The sequence below is a fragment of the Oscarella lobularis genome, chromosome 6, assembly GCF_947507565.1.
Source record: "Oscarella lobularis chromosome 6, ooOscLobu1.1, whole genome shotgun sequence".
Lineage (NCBI taxonomy): Eukaryota > Metazoa > Porifera > Homoscleromorpha > Homosclerophorida > Oscarellidae > Oscarella > Oscarella lobularis.
The window spans coordinates 1,982,452-2,000,202 of NC_089180.1; the positions used below are offsets into that span (position 1 = coordinate 1,982,452).

Here is a 17,751-nt window from a genome sequence, read left to right on the forward strand (position 1 = left end):
AACGCCCGAACCGCGAACGCGAACGGGCGGATTCTTTCGCAAGTTCTTTTGCAAAAGACGCTTGGGACGAGGAAAAAGAGCCAGAAGTGGAAAGATTTCGATCGTCCACTCCTCCGCCGCGCCTCGCGCCAACGAAGTCCAAAGAGGAACGAAAGTCTAAATCAGGATCAAAATTCTTCTTAGCTAGAGCGACAAAGGGAATATCGGCGACTAAACGAAAGAAATCGGAATCGTTGCGAACGATTCCGCCAAAGCGAACTCTGCAGACAGTTCTGAGTCGAATCGGGAAAATAATCGACACCCAGGTAGAAAGTAGGGCACTTCAAACCTAAAAAATAATTTAGAAAATAATTTAGAAATTAAATTAAATTAATTATTTTTTCTTTATCAAGGGTTCAAAAGAGGAGGATCTTCGTCAATACTGGATGAACGACGAGAGCTGCAAGTCGTGCTACGACTGCGGCGGCCTTTTCACGACGGTTCGTCGTCGCCATCGCTGCCGCGTCTGCGGTCAGATATTCTACTCGCGTTGTTGCTGGGAGACGGTGCCCCTTCAGTGGGCGTACGGAGTGAAGGACTTGCGCGTCTGCAACTATTGCGCGACGATCGTCAAAGACTGTCGGCAGCGAGGCGAGCCGCACCAGTTGAAGCCTCCGTCGCCGGACAAGTCCACGAGTTCGTCTTTGACTACTGTTGCCGCCGCGGTGACGCCTGCTGCGAGTAGGGAATTGAAATTGGCTGGTGGTAGTGTTGAGGGTAGTAAGGTGGGCAGTTCACCTGGCCGCGCTGCGGCCGTTTCGCCTCATTCACGCACTGCTGGCTCGTCCGTTGATATCGGAATGTTGTCACCAGTGGGGTAAGGATGGGAAACGGAGTCCGACATTTCTGCACAATAGTTCACTAGGTCATCGGTTTTTTTAGTAGTAGTCGACAATTGAGCTTTGTACTAATGCTACGTCGACTGAGGTTAGGCCGAGTTCCGGCAGGAGGGCGTCCTTGTCTTTGACAATGTACCGAAAGGGCTGCGCTGATTCCGATTTGGCGTCGTTTGCCAATCAAGCTCAGCTAAAGCAGAGCGCTCTTAAGTTTGGCGCGTCGGCTCTGCGGCCAGCAAGGGTAGAGAGAGTACGAACGCCCCCTGACGGAATATATATACCGCCTACCGGAGGAGTACGTACAACGCCTGACGGAATATATATACCGCCTACCGGCGGAGTACGACCACTGCCTGACGAAATATATATACTGCCTGCCGGAAGAGTACGAACAACGCCTGACGGAATATATATACCGCCAGCCGAAGTAGTACGAACGCCGCCTGACGGAATATATATACCGCCTGCAGGCACAGTACGAACAATGCCTTACGGAATATATATACCGCCTGCCGGAGGAGTACGAACAACGCCTGACGGAATATATATTCCGCCTGCCGGAGTAGTACGAACGCCCCCTGACGGAATATATACTGTATACCGCCTACCGGAAGAGTACGTACGACGCCTGACGAAATATATACCGCCTACCGGCGGAGTACGAACAATACCTGACGGAATATATACCGCTTGCCGGCGGAGTACGAACAACGCCTGACGGAATTTATACACGGCCTTCCGGCGGTGTACGAACACTGCCTGACGAAATATATATACCGCCTACCGGAGGAGTACGAACGCCCCCTGACGGAATATATATACCGCCTACCGGCGGAGTACGAACACTGCCTGACGAAATATATATATACCGCCTACCGGCGGAGTACGAACACTGCCTGACGGAATATATATACCGCCTACCGGCGGAGTACGAACAATACCTGACGGAATATATATACCACCTACCGGCGGAGTACAAACAGTGCCTGACGGAATATATAAAACGCCTACCGGAAGAGTACGTACAACGCCTGACGAAATATATATACCGCCTACCGGCGGAGTACGTACAACGCCTGACGCAATATACAGCCTACCGGCGGAGTACGAACAATGCCTGACGGAATATATGTACCGCCTGGAGTACGAACAACGCCTGTCGGAATATATATACCGCCTGGAGTACGAACAACGCCTGACGGAAAATATTTACCGCCTGGAGTACGAACAACCCCTGACGGAAAATATTTACCGCCTGGAGTAGGAACAACGCCTGACGGAATATATATACCGCCTGACGGAGGAGTATGAACAACGACTGTATATACCTCCTGCACGCGGAGTACGAACAACGCCTGACGGAATATATATATACCGCCTGCAGGCGGAGTGCGTACAACGCCTGACGGAATATATATACCGCCTACCGGCGGAGTAAGAACACTGCATGACGGAATATATATACCGCTTGCCGGCGGAGTACGAAGACCGCCTGACGGAATATGTATTTCGCCTGCCGGAGGAGTACGAACACCGCCTGACGAAATATATATACCGCTTCCGGAAGCGTACAAACATACCCTGACGAAATATATATATACCGCCTGTCGGAGGAGTATGAACAATGCCTTACGGAAAATAAATACCGCCTGGAGGCGGAGTACGAACAACGCCTTACGGAATATATATACCGCCTGCCGGAGGAGTACGAACGAAGCCTGACGGAATATATATTTCGCCTGCCGGAGGAGTACGAACACCGCCTGACGGAATATATATACCGCCTGCCGGAAGAGTACGAACAACGCCTGACGGAATATATATACCGCCTGCCGGAAGAGTACGAACAACGCCTGACGGAATATATATACCGCCTGCCGGCGAAGTACGAAGACCGCCTGACGGAATATATATTTCGCCTGCCGGAGGAGTACGAACACCGCCTGACGGAATATATAGCGCTTGCCGCAGCCTGACGGAATATATAAAACGCCTACCGGAAGAGTACGTACAACGCCTGACGGAATATATATACCGCCTACCGGCGGAGTACGAACACTGCCTATATATACCTCTTGCCGGCGGAGTACGAACAACGCCTGACGGAATTTATACGCGGCCTGCAGGCCGCGTACGAACACTGCCTTACGGGATATATATACCGCCTGCCGGAAGAGTACGTACAACGCGTGACGAAATATATATACTGCTTCCGGAAGAGTACAAACATACCCTGACGAAATATATATACCGCCTGTCGGAGGAGTGTGAACAATGCCTGACAGAATATATATACCCCTCTCCGGCGGAGTACAAACACCGCCTGACGAAATATATATACCGCCTACCGGCGGAGTACGAACAACGCCTGACGGAAAATATATACCGCCTGGAGTACGTACAACGCCTGACGGAATATGTATACCGCCTGGAGGCGGAGTACGAACACTGCCTGACAGAATATATATACCGCCTGCCGGAAGAGTACGAACAACACCTGACGGAATATACTGTATATACCTCCTGCACGCGGAGTACGAACACCGCCTGACGGAATATATATACCGCCTGCCGGAGTAGTACGAACGCCGCCTGACGGAATATATATGGCGCCTGCCGGAAGAGTATGAACAACACCGGACGGAATATATATACCGCCTGCCGGCGAAGTACGAAGACCGCCTGACGGAATTTATATTTCGCCCGCCGGAGGAGAACGAACACCGCCTGACGGAATATATATACCGCCTGCCGGAAGAGTACGAACGCCGCCTGACGGAATATATATACCGCTTGCAGGCACAGTACGAACAATGCCTTACGGAATATATATACCGCCTGCAGGCGGAGTACGTACAACGCCTGACGGAATATATATACCGCCTACCGGCGGAGTAAGAACACTGCCTGACGGAATATATATACCGCCTGCCGGAAGAGTACGAACAACGCCTGACGGAATATATATACCGCCTGCCGGCGAAGTACGAAGACCGCCTGACGGAATATACGTATATACCGCCTGCCGCAGCCTGACGGATTATATATGCAGCCTACCGGAAGAGTACGTACAACGCCTGACGAAATATATATACCGCCCACCGGCGGAGTACGAACAATGCCTGACGGACCGCCTGGAGGCGGAGTACGAACACTGCCTGACGGAATATATATACCGCTTGCCAGAGGAGTACGTACAACGCCTGACGGAATATATATACCGCCTGCCGGAGTAGTACGAACGCCGCCTGACGGAATATATGTACCGCCTGCAGGCACAGTACGAACAATGCCCTACGGAATATATATACCGCCTGCCGGAGTAGTACGAACGCCCCCTGACGGAATATATATACCGCCTACCGGAAGAGTACGTACGACGCCTGTCCGAATATATATACCGCCTACCGGCGGAATACGAACAATACCTGACGGAATGTATATACCGCTTGCCGGCGTAGTACGAACACTGCCTGACGAAATATTTATACCGCCTACCGGAGGAGTACGAACGCCCCCTGACAGAATATATATACCGCCTACCGGCGGAGTACGAATATATGTATATACAGCCTGCAGGCGGAGTACGAACGCCGCTTAATTTATACACGGCCTGCCGGAGGAGTACGAACAACGCCTGACGAATTATATATACCGCCTGCCGGAAGAGTCCAAACAACGCCTGACGGAATATGTACTCGGCCTGCCTTCGGGGTACGAACACTGCCTGACGGAATATATATACCGCCTGCCGGAAGAGTACGTTCAACGCCTGACGAAATATATATACCGCTTCCGGAAGAGTACAAACATGCCCTGACGAAATATATATATCGCCTGTCGGAGGAGTACGAACAATACCTAAGGAATATATATACCGCTTGCCGGCGGAGTACGTACAACGCCTGACGGAATATATATACCGCCTGGAGGCGGAGAACGAACAACGCCTGACGGAAAATATATACCGCCTGGAGGCGGAGTACGAACAACGCCTGACGGAATATACTGTATATACCGCCTGCACGCGGAGTACGAACACCGCCTGACGGAATATATATACCGCCTACCGGCGGAGTACGAACACTGACTGACGAAATATATATACCGCCTGCCGGAAGAGTACGAACGCCGCCTGACGGAATATATATACCGCTTGCAGGCGGAGCACGTACAACGCCTGACGGAATATATATACCACCTGCCGGCGAAGTACGAAGACCGCATATATATTTCGCCTGCCGGAGGAGTACGAACACCGCCTGACGGAATATATATTTCGCCTGTCGGAGGAGTACGAAGACCGCCTGACGGAATATGTATTTCGCCTGCCGGAGGAGTACGAACACCGCCTGACGGAATATATATACCGCCTGCCGCAGCCTGACGGAATATACATGGGGGGAGAGGTTAGCGGAGGCCACCACACCCGTGGGGGAGTGTTAGTGAGCGATTAGAATGAGTAGAACGCGATGGAAGAGATGGCGTCATTTTTTCTCTCTTTTTTTCGCTTTTTTGTTGGAAATTCACGATTTGAACATAGCTGCGCCGATAGAATCCGTGCAGACGGCGGCTAACTCGATACGACTCGCCAAGCTGTGGTAGCACGTGCTTGGTACGGCATTTGTCTCTCACGTGCGCAACGTGACATAAGAGCAAACGCAACTGTCGCTCTTCCTTTTCAAATCTGCGTCAACAGGCGGAAAGGTCTCGTCCGAATATGAGAAACTTGATTGTTCTTCTTGCAGCTGGAGGTAATGGAGATAAACCGCGTACCAGCGAATTCGAGCGTGGAGTCTTGCAGTTCTTCTGTGCTCGGCCGCTCCTGGACAGCATCAGCCCCAGCAGCACAATCGTACGAGTAGCACAGTGTAGTCGCCTCTCGGTATAACTAGCCTCTTTTGACAGAAATGCCGACAGGCGATACGCAACGAAAATTGCAGGACATGCGGTGAGAGCATGGATAGGCAAACCGATCGCTGTAGCATGGCTTGGCTTGCTTAGGGATGCCGCCGCGAGGCAGAAGCTTCCCAGTCATTTTGTCAACAATCGTGGAAGCGCTTCTCTGAAGGACATTCCACCTCACACTCTCTCTCGTTTGCCGCATGTACGATTCTCTGAGTCTCTCGCTTGGCATTCCTTTATGTTTGTCTTCTTTTTTTACCTGTAGAGCACCCTGCAGAAAATCACGCCCATGCAGGTGAAAGACAAGGTCAATCGTTTCAGCCAACTGGGTCCGCAAAACTTGAAGAATTTTCTTAACGGGCTCCGCCCAACGTTTTCGAATACTCTCAATGACTGGAAGGTGATGACGTGTTTCATAGATACCAGTAATATAATATATTATTGTATCTATGGTAAAAGCACGTGAGCCTAACATACATCACGTGGGCGTGAATACACTGATCTTATTTTATTGTTATTAGGCCCAGGCTCACAATCTCACCCGAAGCGCGGAGTTGTTTCAGGTCACCAGGGTGGTCTGAACGATTTCGGTAGCGATTTGTCCAAGGAAATTCCATTGGGCATGCATCGGAAAATGCCGGACAATGCGACGATTCACGAGGCCAAAGATCGAGCCGTCGAACTGAGAGACAGTCAGACGTCGGACCTGTATCAGCGCGAACGAAAACGTGTCGGAGATCCCGCTGTGGGACGGAGAAGCGATCAAGTAAGTTTCGAAGCAAAAAGGCTGCGCGTATGCATTGAATGTAATGTGTGCCGTCTGTCGTCTAGGAATCTCGATCGCGTCGTTTGCGGTGCGCCGAGCGAAGACGTTGAGAACATGCCCGCCGATCGAGGCGAGACGTGTATTGGCGCTCTGAGCAAGTGCAAAGGAAGCACGGCGCCCAGGGAGCGTCCGTCCGAGCACACGCCAGCAATCAGCAGCTCGCGTTGAACCCGACGATATCGAAGGGATTCGGCAAACTCGCTGTTAATCTCGAGTACGTTTCTGTGAATACATGACGTAGGCGCCTACCGAAATTTTTTTTATTGCAGCGTTGACGACATCAAAAAGATGCCGCAGAAGAGCCGAAGGTCAATTCTGCTGTCAAATTGCGAGCAATCCCGACATGAAGGAGAACGTTGGCGCCGATAAGGTCAAGTTTCTCCTGGACTTCTGTAGCGAACATAACCACGCAAAAACGAAGGTATGACGTTGTCGCGGCATGACGTCAATGCACAGTGCAACAGCTGCTCTTACTTTTTTTTCTAGAGAGCCAGTCATGATTGTCATAGCAGTGCTGACGTCGAAAAATTGGACGATTTGAACAGCGGAAGGGGCGTCGAAGACATCGACAATCTTTGCGCCGAAGCTCACCAGAATGCCGGCAGTCTTCTCGACGGCAAATTTAACGATACGCAGCGCCAAGCTCTGATGCGCAATCGTCTTCAAAAAGTCCATTGAGTCAACCGAAATTTGTAAATTTTAGGCTTTCATTTAGCTTCGCTTAATTAATTAATTAGCTACGGCGACGCTGGAAAAATGACGCTAGACGATATTAATCAGGTAAATCGTTGAAACACCTTCCCAAGGTTCAGCTGTCCAAGATCAAACCTGTAAAAACAACAAATTTTTCTTTTTTTTTAAACGAACTATTAAGCTATTTAGAAATCGTTGACTGACGGACTTGACTCGGCGAGCCAAGTCGACTGGAGCAGCGACCAGGCGAAAGCCTTGATTCCCGTTCTTGAACACGGTTTCAACAAAAGTAAAGCCAAATGCAAGAGGCGTCCTAAAGTCAAACGTTAATGCTTTTGCGTCAGGCGTTTCCAAGTGGGGCGGGCACAGACGTGCTGGAAACATCACAAGAGGCCTCCAACCAAAGGACATCGCGGATATGCCGTCGCGAACGTTCGACGAGTTCCTCGAGACTCTTGCGGGTAATTGCGAACAAATGGACGACGGAAAGAAACAGGCGATTCGAAATGCCACGAAATCGGTGCGAGAAAGCATCCATTCAATAAAACAGAATGCAAATTTCAAACATTTTCTAGAAACTTGGCGGCGGCTTCGACGGAGTTAGCGAAGAGGACATCGGTCGCATGGGCTGTGCCGGCATGCATCGCGACGTGATGTCGTCGAAGAACTTCGGCTCGTCGGAAGACGGCATCAACATGGCCGCGCAGTCAATGAAGAAAGCCCTGATGACGGGAAAAGTTGATAGGAATACGGTACGCCGAGATAGGCGCGAAACCGTGTGCGAATCGTTTCGTACGAAATGGCCGGTACCGTCGTCTCGGATTACCGTACGTTTCCTGGTAGGGCCATTTTCCTTTTGGAAGCCTTAAAGTAGGTCAGTTGCCCGCTTTTGCACAGCAAACAAGCATTCGTCTGTCTGTACAGCCGGTTACTTGCTGATGAGAGTAGTAGACAACGCCGTAAGCAAAAGGCCACACCCTTGTAGGCGTACCTGTCTAAAATTTCTTTTCCCAGAGAAACGAGTTATTGGGCTAAAGTCTTGTAAGATCCCGTTTTGTTGGCTTCCTATGATGATTGAGTTGCCATGATGATTAGTTGCGACAACGTGCAGTCGACGGCGTGCGGACCGCGGCGTGCCAGGCAGAGTGAGGCACGTGCGTAGCTACGGGAGACGTTGACGTCAGGTGCGAACCTCGTACGTATAATCTGCTCGGCCGCTTCTCTTCTATCATTCTGATCCTGCGCCAGCTACAGCGACCGTTTCGAAATGACAAAGTCGATCGTTCTACTTGCAGCAGGAAGTACGTGGCCTACAGACGCTCGAGCGTATAGCGAAATACAGAGTTTCAGTTCTTCTCTGCGCGGCCGCTCCGACTCCGCCCGACAAGCAGCAGCGTACGACAGTCTCATGCTTAAGCGTTTCTTTACTAACGATTTGTCTCGCAGCAGCGAACAAGCAACGCCAGTTGCAAGAGAGCCGGTACGTGAGCAGCGGGGGCACGGCAGCGGCAGCGGGGCGCGGGCAACTGATCCGCGATGGTTGAGGCCGCTGCAAGACAAAAGCTTCCCAGCGACTTTGTCAACAATCCTAGTAGGGCTTTCCTAAAAGACGTACAGTACCAGCGCACACCATTTCTCGCCTGCCAAAAGTAAGAATCGTCGTCGATCACGTACGTCGTCGCACCTCGCATTTGTACGGTATCCTTGAAGAAGCTCACGCCCGCTCAAGTGAGGGACAACGTGAAGCGTTTCAGTCAACTCGGTTCGCAAAACGTGAGAAATTTCATCAACGGAGTCAGCGACGAAGCGTTCAACGAAACGCGTTCGACGATTGGAAAGTGAGAGTTCACGCGGGAGTGTGTCGACGCGTAACGTCAACGTTCTTCTAGAACCAGGCGCGCAATCTTTTGCAAAATCAAGCGCGTTCTATATATCGTCGATCGCTTCGCACAAGGAAAGAGCTCGTTCACGAAAGCCAACATTCAAAATTTGGGCGGATTGAAGAAAGAAATGAGTCGGAATCAACTCGAAAAGATCTCGCCTGACGCGTACGTCAAAAACAGTCTTTTACAAAAATTCGTCAATTAAATAAATAATTTTATTATTAGTATTTCCGAATTGCAAGACGCCCGCGCCGATTTCGATCACTGTGAGCGTCGCACCGTCGCCGACGTCAAGAAGAAACAGAAGAGTCCGTCTCAGTTGAGTCCGAGTGATGTCGGATCAATTGGACGCGTTTGTGCCCGATATGGACAACGGTGACATGAAGAAAATGTCGAAAGGAACAGTCAAGGATAGCCTCGACACATTGGGAAAACAGAGTTTTCGACCTGATCAGGCTAGATCGTTGTTGATGGGAGCTGACGCTTCGTCGTTCACAAAGGACGACGTTAGCAAGTAAAGACGTCGTCCTCGGAATTTTTAAAAGTATATACATGGGGTTTTCTAGAGCTGGTAGTTTGAGACCGTTTATAAGAAGCGATCAGGTGAAAAGCATGGATGCCGAGGCTGCGGACGAAGTTGCAAAACAAGTCAAGGAACCCAGAAAACCAGTGCCTAAAACTAAATGAAAAGTTTCCTGCATAAAGTAAAATTTATTTATCAATTGTTCTAGATGGATCAGACGCTTGCCAATCACTTCTTCGGAAGACGAGCCGGCAAAGTGAACGGGACGGTGAAGACAAAGAATTTGACGTGCGCTGACATGGCTGAAGCGGCAGGACAGACGGCGGGATTGAGCACTCGCGAGCAGAAACATATTCCCGATAGCGAAGTCGCTTCGTGCGTCAAGAGGATTGCATGGAAACAACCTCGGCAACAACAATCCGCATCAGGTAAGAAATTGGTTCGACGTGCGCTCAGTTAAGTTTGAACCAAGTTTTAAATGCAGTTCCGCGCCTTGGGCGACAAAGTGTTCAAGGGAGGAAAACGCAATGCGACGTTTATGATGGAAGATGGACGCGTGAAGAACGTAAGTGTTCCCCGCGGATTGATTACTGTAAGGGCGTTTTATCATGCAATTTTCTAGTTGTCCCAAATGAAAGATATGGACTTTGCTGGACTTGGTCACATGGTCAAAGGAATGCGATCCGAGCACATTTGATCAGGCGAATCCGAAGGAATTTGCAAAAGCAGTTAAAATGGGAGTCAAGGACACCGCAAAGGGAGCGCAGGGATCGCAAAAAAGAGCCATGCTCAAAAAGGTTTCATTTCTGTATATAAAATAAAATTATAACTAGTTACTCAGAGCGGATTTCAGAGCCACGAGGGCGGTCTGAGGAAACTGAGTGACTTGGGCAGCGATTTGTCCAAAGAAATTCCATTGGGCATGCATCAGAAAATGCCGGACAATGCGACGATTCACGACGCCAAAGATCGAGCCGTCGAACTGAGAGACAGCCAGACGTCGGACCTGTATCAGCGCGAACGAAAACGTCTCGGAGATCCCGCTGAGGGCAACGAGACAAAGTGGGACGGAGAAGCGATCAAGTAAGTTTCGAAGCAAAAAGACTGCGCGTATGCGTTGAATGTAATGTGTGCCGTCTGTCGTCTAGGAATCTCGATCGCGTCGTTTGCGGTGCGCCGAGCGAAGACGTCGAGAACATGCCCGCAGATCAAGGCGAGACGATGATTGGCGCTCTGAGCAAGTGCAAAGGAAAAGGAAAGCACGGCGCCCAGAGGGCGTCCGTCCGGGCACACGCCGGCAATCAACAGTTCAACTTCTCTGGCATTCATCCTCACGATGTCGAGGGATTTGGAAAACTCGCTGTCAATCTCGAGTACGTTTCCGCGTATTCGTCACGTAAAGTGTCTGACATTTTCTCCATTGCAGCGTTGACGATATCAAAAAAGATGCCGCAGAAGAGCCGAAGTCAATTCTGCTGTCAAATTGCGAGCAATCCCGACATGAAAGAGAACTTTGGCGCCGATATGGTCAAGTTTCTCCTGGACTTATGTAGTGAAGAGGACGAAGAGGAAGAACAGCACGGCGAAAGAAGAAAAAGGGTACGTCGTCTGGCATGTAGTCTGCACCATGCATGCAAGAGTATTTTTACAGCGAGAAGAATCGGAATGTCACAGGAGTGCTAAAGTCGAAAACTGGACGATCTGAATGGCGGAAGGAGTGTCAAAGACATCGACAAACTTTGTGCTGAAGCTCACCAGAATGCCGGCAGTCTTCTCGACGGCAAATTTAACGATACGCAGCGTCAAGCTCTAATGCGCAATCGCCTCCAGAAAGTTCAGTAAGACATCTTGTATTATATCATAATATTTCATTTTGTTACTCTAATTACCATAGCAACGGCGACGCTGGTAGGATGACAGGAGACGATATTAGGGATTCGGGCAAATCGTTGAGATTTCTTCCTAACGATCAACTGTCCAAGATAAAACCTGTACAAAATAGCAGCTTTACCCTTCCTTCAAATCTTTGTGCTTGTAGATACCGTTGTCCTACATAGAAATCTTTGACCGACGCACTCGACTCGGCGAGTCAAGTAGAATGGAGCGGCGAACAGGCGAAACGACTGATTCCCATTCTCGAACGTGGCTTCGGCAAAAGTAGGTCAAACCGGCGATCAGAATGATAATAATCCATCATTGATAAATCACTTTCTCTCAGACGTTTCCCAGTGGGGCGGACGAGAGCACAGACTCGCCGGAAACATAACGGTCGGTCTCCGGTCACGGGACATCGCAGATATGCCGTCGGATGCATTCGATGACGCTCTCGAGACGATTTCCGGCAGCTGCGAACGATTGGACGAAGAACAGCGACAGGCAATTCGAAATGCAACGAGAAAGGTTGAATAATTTTAGCATTCCTTTCTGTCAACGTTTACGCTAATTAATTTTTTTAGAAACTCGGTCGCGGCAGCTTTGACGGAATCAGCGAAGAAGACATCGGTCGAATGGGCTGCGCCGGTATGCATCACGGGACATCGTGAAATCGAAGAAGTTTGGCGCGTCGGAGGACGGCATGAACTTGACGGCGCAAGCGATGAAAAGGGCGTTGATGACGGGAAACGTAGACAGAGACACGGTAAGGGAAACTAGCAACCGACAAGTGAGAAATTTTCTTTAGGAGACAACGGCATTTGAAACGATCAAGGATCGTCGAGCTGAGAGCAGAACCCGATCGCCATCGCAACGACGAAATTCCCGTCATCTCCGGGCCCCGTCGCTCCTCAGAATCACCGATTCGGACGTGGGCTCCAACGAGGAAGACCTCATCGTCACCTTGACGGAGACCCCGACGAATGGCCGGCTCATACTCCGCGGACGAAACTGCTCGACGTCGCGGAAAGGATAACGGTCAAGGAACTGCACGACTCGATTTTAATTTATGCTCGCGACGGTTCGCGAACGGACGAGGATCGGTTCGCGTTCTCCGTGAGCGACGGGCGTCACCACGCGAACGGGAATCTCACAATTCAAGTCTTCCATTCGAATCAGTATTCACCCCGGGGTGTCAGTGAACCTTGCTGGAGAAGTAGTCGCTATACATAGGCGAAGGTCTCATGGATTTGCTACAGAGTCAAGAGATGAGCGAGGGAAGCATGCAAGCCGACGACGTTACTTCGGCGATCTCTTTCGGAAGACGACAAAGCATTTTATGTCCGTCAGTTGGTCGAGAAGAGGGATCAGTGCAGGGCTATGGTCAAGGGAAAGCAGAATAAATTGGAACTTTTTCTCCAGTTGGGAAGCTGCGAGCAAGACACAGATAAGGTAGAGTAGCAATCTTAGGACAATACTTCCGGCGTTATTAGTGTTATTGTTCTGTTTCTTTTCTCTCTTCAAGATCATCGACTCACTTTTGAAGGCATCTCATCTCGTTCTCGCGAGCCAATCAGACATCGGCAACTGCGAACAAGCGGCGCGCGATCTCCAACAAGAACACGGCGACTTCGTCTCCAAAGCGTCAGCGACGCACGAAAGCGGTCTGCAACTAATCGACACGGCGCAAATTCTTCGCGAGCGCTGCGCCCTCCCAACGGAACCGTGCATCGAACGACACCAACGCTTGGAAAACGCGTGGACGAACGTCTCCGCGGCGATGGCCGAGTGAACGAGTCGACTCGAAATGTCGACGGTGTTTTATCACGACGACGTCGCGCTGAACGATCGCCTTGGAAGAATTGTCGATGAGCTTCGTCGTCAGGAGCGCGTTGCCAACGTTCAAGCCGTCGAGCAGTTGATGGTGCGCTATCAGCGCGTGCGCGACGCGGCGGAGACGGCGGAGACGACGCCGAGGAAGTCGTCGCCGTTCACGCGCTGCTTTCGACGCGAATTGACGCCCTAGCGGAACATTGGGGAGAAGTGGAACGCGAGTGGGCGTTGAAGATGAAGCAGTTGGAGCAGCTGATGGACGTGAAGGATTTTGAAGACAAAGTGCAGCAGGTGAGAATCGAGAAAGTTCTCGGTGCCAATCTATATTGGTCTTCTTCTTCTTCTCCTAAGGTTTTGTTGTGGATCGAGAAGGAGACGACTGGTTGCCTCGTCGACGGAACTTCTTCGCAAAACGGAAACTTTTCAGCACGAGGCTGCTGTATGATAAGAATCTGCGCGCGTTCGCCTTTTTTTCACGACTATCTCTTTCTTTAGGCAATTCACGAGAAAGTCGAACGATTGACAGCGCAAGCGAGACAGGAAATCAGTCGCGGATCTTGTGTAGAGAAGCGGGCGTCGTCACACTCGATCTCCAGTGGAAGCAATTCAGCGTTCGTCTGCTCCACTGGAAAAGCCGTCTTACAAAGGCCGTCTCATTTTTCGAGAAAGCGGACGAGGTCAGTAAAAAAGAAAAGAAACGGATAAATAACTTTGACTCCTCCTCGTTTTTCTAGTTCAATCAATTTCTCGTCAAAGGAGTCGAATCTTTTCAATCGGTTGCCCTGGAGAGTACCGTCGAAGGAATGGAAAAACTTCTCTCCGAACACGGAAAACGAACGGCCACGCTCAAAGACATTACCAAGTCGACTATGAACGAAGGAAGCGCGCTCTTAGATCGTCTCAAGCATCCCGGAAAGGAACTGCAGTTCGGCGACGGAAGCAGCGACGGGGAAACGATTCGCGTGAACTACTACCTCAGCGTCGGATTTCTCGGCTCGTTCTTGACGGAATTGCAAGACCGTAGCGAACAGTTGGACGACATGTGGACGGCGCGGGGACGAGCTCTTCAGCAGGCCTTGGAATTGAGAAAATTTGAAGGAAACTATCGAGACGTAATAATAGTGACGTCTTGATCGGTTTAATTTTATTGACCAGGGTTTTTTTTCAAAGGTTTCTGTCTCGGTCGAAGCCGTTGCTGCTAGTATGGAAACTTCAGCACTGGAAATTGGCCCGTCAGTCGCCGCGTTGATGTTGCTACAGGAGCAGCACGACTCACTGGAAGCTGACGCAAAGGTATGCCAAAAAAAAAATAAAACGAAGAAATAATGTACGAATGTGTTTTCTTTAGGCTGTTGTGACGAAAATGGCTCGCTTGAAATTGGCGAAGCCTTGGTGAAGGCGGGACATTACGCGGCGGCCGATATTCGACGATCAGTGCTCAGCGCGGCGCCGAAAGTGCGAAGACTCCCCGCCGCCGTTCTCGAAAGACGCAAAGTCCTATCGAAAACAACAGAAAAAATCGAAACGGGTAAAGAGAGCCCTTTACTTCGCTTCAAAAAACCCGAAACATTTCGTTTCTATAGGTTATCCTCGTCATGGACGAAATTCAGAAGGGAATGGTCGACACGGGGACGCTTTCGAGCAAAGATTCGTGCGCTAAATTTGATACTGAGTCCTTTGTAATCGAAGATTAGGCCCTCAATTTAATATTTACGCCCTGTGAATCAAAGATTAGGCCCTCAATTTATTATTTGGCCTTTAGAATTAAAGGTTAGGCCCTAAATTTAATACTCAGGCGTGTACAGTTAAAGATTAGGCCCTCAATTTAATATTTAGGCCCTGTGAATCAAAGATTAGGCCCTAAATTTAAAGTTTAGGTCTTTAGAATCAAAGATTAGGCCCTCATATTAATATTTTGCCTTTAGAATCAAAGATTATGCCCTAAATATAATACTGAGGCGTGTACAGTTAAAGATTAGACCCTCAATTTAAAGTTTAGGTATTTAGAATCAAAGATTAGGCCCTCAAATTAATAATTTGCCTTTAGAATCAAAGATTATGCCCTTCATTTAATACTGAGTCCTTAGAATGAAAGATTAGGCCCTCTTTTTAATATTTATGCCCTGTGAATCAAAGATTAGGCCCTCAATTTAATATTTGGTCTTTAGAATCAAAGATTAGGCCCTAAATTTGATACTGAGTCCTTTGTAATCAAAGATTAGGCCCTCAATTTAATATTTACGCCCTGTGAATCAAAGATTAGGCCCTCAATTTATTATTTGGCCTTTAGAATTAAAGATTAGGCCCTAAATTCAATACTCAGGCGTGTACAGTTAAAGATTAGGCCCTCAATTTAATATCTAGGCCCTGTGAATCAAAGATTAGGCCCTAAATTTAAAGTTTAGGTCTTTAGAATCAAAGATTAGGCCCTAAATATAATACTGAGTCCTTAGATTTAAAGATTAGGCCCTCAATTTAATATTTAGGCCCTGTGAATCAAAGATTAGGCCCTCAATTTAATATTTAAGCTTTTAGGATAAAAGATTAGGCCCTCAATTTAATATTTAGGCCCTGTGAATCAAAGATTAGGCCCTCAATTTAATATTTAGGCCCTGTGAATCAAAGATTAGGCCCTCAATTTAATATTTAGGCCCTGTGAATCAAAGATTAGGCCCTCAATTTAATATTTAAGCTTTTAGGATAAAAGATTAGGCCCTTAATTTAATATTTGGCTTTTGATATCAAAGATTAGGCCTTGAATTTAATACTTAGGCCTTTAGAATCCAAGATTAGGCTCTCAATTTAATATTGAGGCCCTCTGAATCAAAATTAGACCCTGAATTTAAAGTTTAGATCTTTAGAATCAAAAATTAGGCCCTCAATTTATTATTTGGCCTTTAGAATTAAAAATTAGTCCCTAAATTTAATACTCAGGCGTGTACAGTTAAAGATTAGGCCCTCAATTTAAAGTTTAGGTATTTAGAATCAAAGATTAGGCCCTCAAATTAATAATTTGCCTTTAGAATCAAAGATTATGCCCTACATTTAATACTGAGTCCTGAGAATGAAAGATTAGGCCCTCTTTTTATTATTTAGGCCCTGTGAATCAAACATTAGGCCCTCAATTTAATATTTGGTCTTTAGAATCAAAGATTAGGCCCTAAATTTGATACTGAGTTCTTTGTAATCAAAGATTAGGCCCTCAATTTAATATTTACGCCCTGTGAATCAAAGATTAGGCCCTCAATTTATTATTTGGCCTTTAGAATTAAAGAATAGGCCCTAAATTCAATACTCAGGCGTGTACAGTTAAAGATTAGGCCCTCAATTTAATATTTAGGCCCTGTGAATCAAAGATTAGGCTCTAAATTTAAAGTTTAGGTCTTTAGAATCAAAGATTAGGCCCTAAATATAATACTGAGTCCTTAGATTTAAAGATTAGGCCCTCAATTTAATATTTAGGCCCTGTGAATCAAAGATTAGGCCCTCAATTTAATATTTAAGCTTTTAGGATAAAAGATTAGGCCCTCAATTTAATATTTAGGCCCTGTGAATCAAAGATTAGGCCCTCAATTTAATATTTAAGCTTTTAGGATAAAAGATTAGGCGCTCAATTTAATATTTAGGCCCTGTGAATCAAAGATTCTCCTCTGAATTTAATACTTAAGCCTTTAGAATCAAAGATTAGGCCCTTAATTTAATATTTAGGCCCTGTGAATCAAAAATTAGGCCCTGAATTTAAAGTTTAGGTCTTTAGAATCAAAGATTAGGCCTTCAAATTAATATTTGGCCTTTAGAATCAAAGATTAGGCCCTAAATTTGATACTAAGTCCTTTTGAATCAAAGATTAAGCCCTCAATTTAATATGTACGCCCTGTGAATCAAAGATTAGTCCCTCAATTTAATATTTGGCCTTTAGAATCAAAGATGAGGCCCTGAATTTAATACTGAGGCCTTTAGAATCAAAGATTAGGCCCTCAATTTAATACTTACGCCCTGTGAATCAAAGATTGAGCCCTCAATTTAAGATTTGGCTTTTAGAATCAAAGATTAGGCCCTGAATTTAATAGTGAGGCCTTTAGAATAAAAGATGAGGCCCTCATCGTAATATTTAGGCCCTGCCGGAATGTATAAACCGCCTGCCAGCGGAGTACGTACACCTCTTGCCGGAATATATACATCGCCCTCCGGCGGAGTACGTACACCACTCTCCGTAACATATACACCGCCTGCCGGCGGAGTACGTACACCACTTGCCGGAATATATACACCGCCTACCTCTTGCCGGAATATATACACCACTTCCCGGAATATATACACCGCCTGCAGGCGGAGTGCGTA

The 17,751-nt window shown here is 47.9% G+C and overlaps 3 protein-coding genes across 7 annotated transcripts; all 3 read left to right on the top strand.

Moving 5' to 3' along the window:
• Positions 1–5: 5 nt before the first annotated feature.
• On the top strand, positions 6–1,528 carry LOC136188344 (lateral signaling target protein 2 homolog). The gene is made up of 2 exons (XM_065976099.1): positions 6–305; positions 393–1,528. Exon 2 carries the CDS (start codon positions 426–428, stop codon positions 858–860), a length of 435 nt encoding a protein of 144 aa, XP_065832171.1. The 5' UTR covers positions 6–305; positions 393–425; the 3' UTR covers positions 861–1,528.
• A 3,781-nt stretch (positions 1,529–5,309) lies between these two features.
• On the top strand, positions 5,310–13,470 carry LOC136188342 (uncharacterized). Of its 5 annotated transcripts, XM_065976094.1 has the most exons (36): positions 5,310–5,629; positions 5,680–5,730; positions 5,784–5,826; positions 5,880–5,982; positions 6,046–6,180; positions 6,302–6,546; positions 6,612–6,820; positions 6,876–7,027; positions 7,093–7,298; positions 7,344–7,436; positions 7,489–7,588; positions 7,644–7,819; positions 7,875–8,138; positions 8,197–8,258; positions 8,314–8,340; positions 8,395–8,483; positions 8,548–8,694; positions 8,746–8,779; positions 8,895–8,969; positions 9,010–9,137; positions 9,189–9,347; positions 9,408–9,696; positions 9,749–9,851; positions 9,914–10,133; positions 10,190–10,270; positions 10,328–10,502; positions 10,559–10,788; positions 10,854–11,078; positions 11,132–11,304; positions 11,357–11,543; positions 11,600–11,696; positions 11,763–11,862; positions 11,924–12,105; positions 12,162–12,343; positions 12,386–13,029; positions 13,103–13,470. In XM_065976094.1, exons 17-22 carry the CDS (start codon positions 8,567–8,569, stop codon positions 9,559–9,561), a joined length of 678 nt encoding a protein of 225 aa, XP_065832166.1. In that variant the 5' UTR covers positions 5,310–5,629; positions 5,680–5,730; positions 5,784–5,826; positions 5,880–5,982; positions 6,046–6,180; positions 6,302–6,546; positions 6,612–6,820; positions 6,876–7,027; positions 7,093–7,298; positions 7,344–7,436; positions 7,489–7,588; positions 7,644–7,819; positions 7,875–8,138; positions 8,197–8,258; positions 8,314–8,340; positions 8,395–8,483; positions 8,548–8,566; the 3' UTR covers positions 9,562–9,696; positions 9,749–9,851; positions 9,914–10,133; positions 10,190–10,270; positions 10,328–10,502; positions 10,559–10,788; positions 10,854–11,078; positions 11,132–11,304; positions 11,357–11,543; positions 11,600–11,696; positions 11,763–11,862; positions 11,924–12,105; positions 12,162–12,343; positions 12,386–13,029; positions 13,103–13,470. The 5 variants fall into 5 exon arrangements, with proteins under 5 accessions (XP_065832166.1, XP_065832165.1, XP_065832168.1 ...); XM_065976093.1 differs by having other exon boundaries at positions 8,314–8,494; XM_065976096.1 differs by having other exon boundaries at positions 5,311–5,629; positions 8,314–8,694; positions 8,895–8,948.
• On the top strand, positions 13,470–15,702 carry LOC136188343 (guanine nucleotide exchange factor DBS-like). The gene is made up of 7 exons (XM_065976098.1): positions 13,470–13,701; positions 13,762–13,849; positions 13,906–14,087; positions 14,145–14,522; positions 14,581–14,703; positions 14,759–14,938; positions 14,994–15,702. Exons 1-6 carry the CDS (start codon positions 13,645–13,647, stop codon positions 14,804–14,806), a joined length of 876 nt encoding a protein of 291 aa, XP_065832170.1. The 5' UTR covers positions 13,470–13,644; the 3' UTR covers positions 14,807–14,938; positions 14,994–15,702.
• The last annotated feature ends 2,049 nt before the right edge of the window (positions 15,703–17,751 follow it).

Bases quoted from the DNA above. Each gene is read 5' to 3' on its own strand.
- LOC136188344 (XM_065976099.1), top strand. From the start codon at position 426: ATGAACGACGAGAGCTGCAAGTCGTGCTACGACTGCGGCGGCCTTTTC.
- LOC136188342 (XM_065976093.1), top strand. From the start codon at position 8,567: ATGACAAAGTCGATCGTTCTACTTGCAGCAGGAAGTACGTGGCCTACA. The intron at 8,970-9,009 runs GTACGTCGTCGC...GTATCCTTGAAG, and splicing joins TAAGAATCGTCGTCGATCAC to AAGCTCACGCCCGCTCAAGT. The intron at 9,138-9,188 runs GTGAGAGTTCAC...ACGTTCTTCTAG, and splicing joins ACGCGTTCGACGATTGGAAA to AACCAGGCGCGCAATCTTTT.
- LOC136188343 (XM_065976098.1), top strand. From the start codon at position 13,645: ATGAAGCAGTTGGAGCAGCTGATGGACGTGAAGGATTTTGAAGACAAA. The intron at 14,088-14,144 runs GTCAGTAAAAAA...TCGTTTTTCTAG, and splicing joins TTTTCGAGAAAGCGGACGAG to TTCAATCAATTTCTCGTCAA. The intron at 14,523-14,580 runs GTAATAATAGTG...TTTTTTTCAAAG, and splicing joins TTGAAGGAAACTATCGAGAC to GTTTCTGTCTCGGTCGAAGC.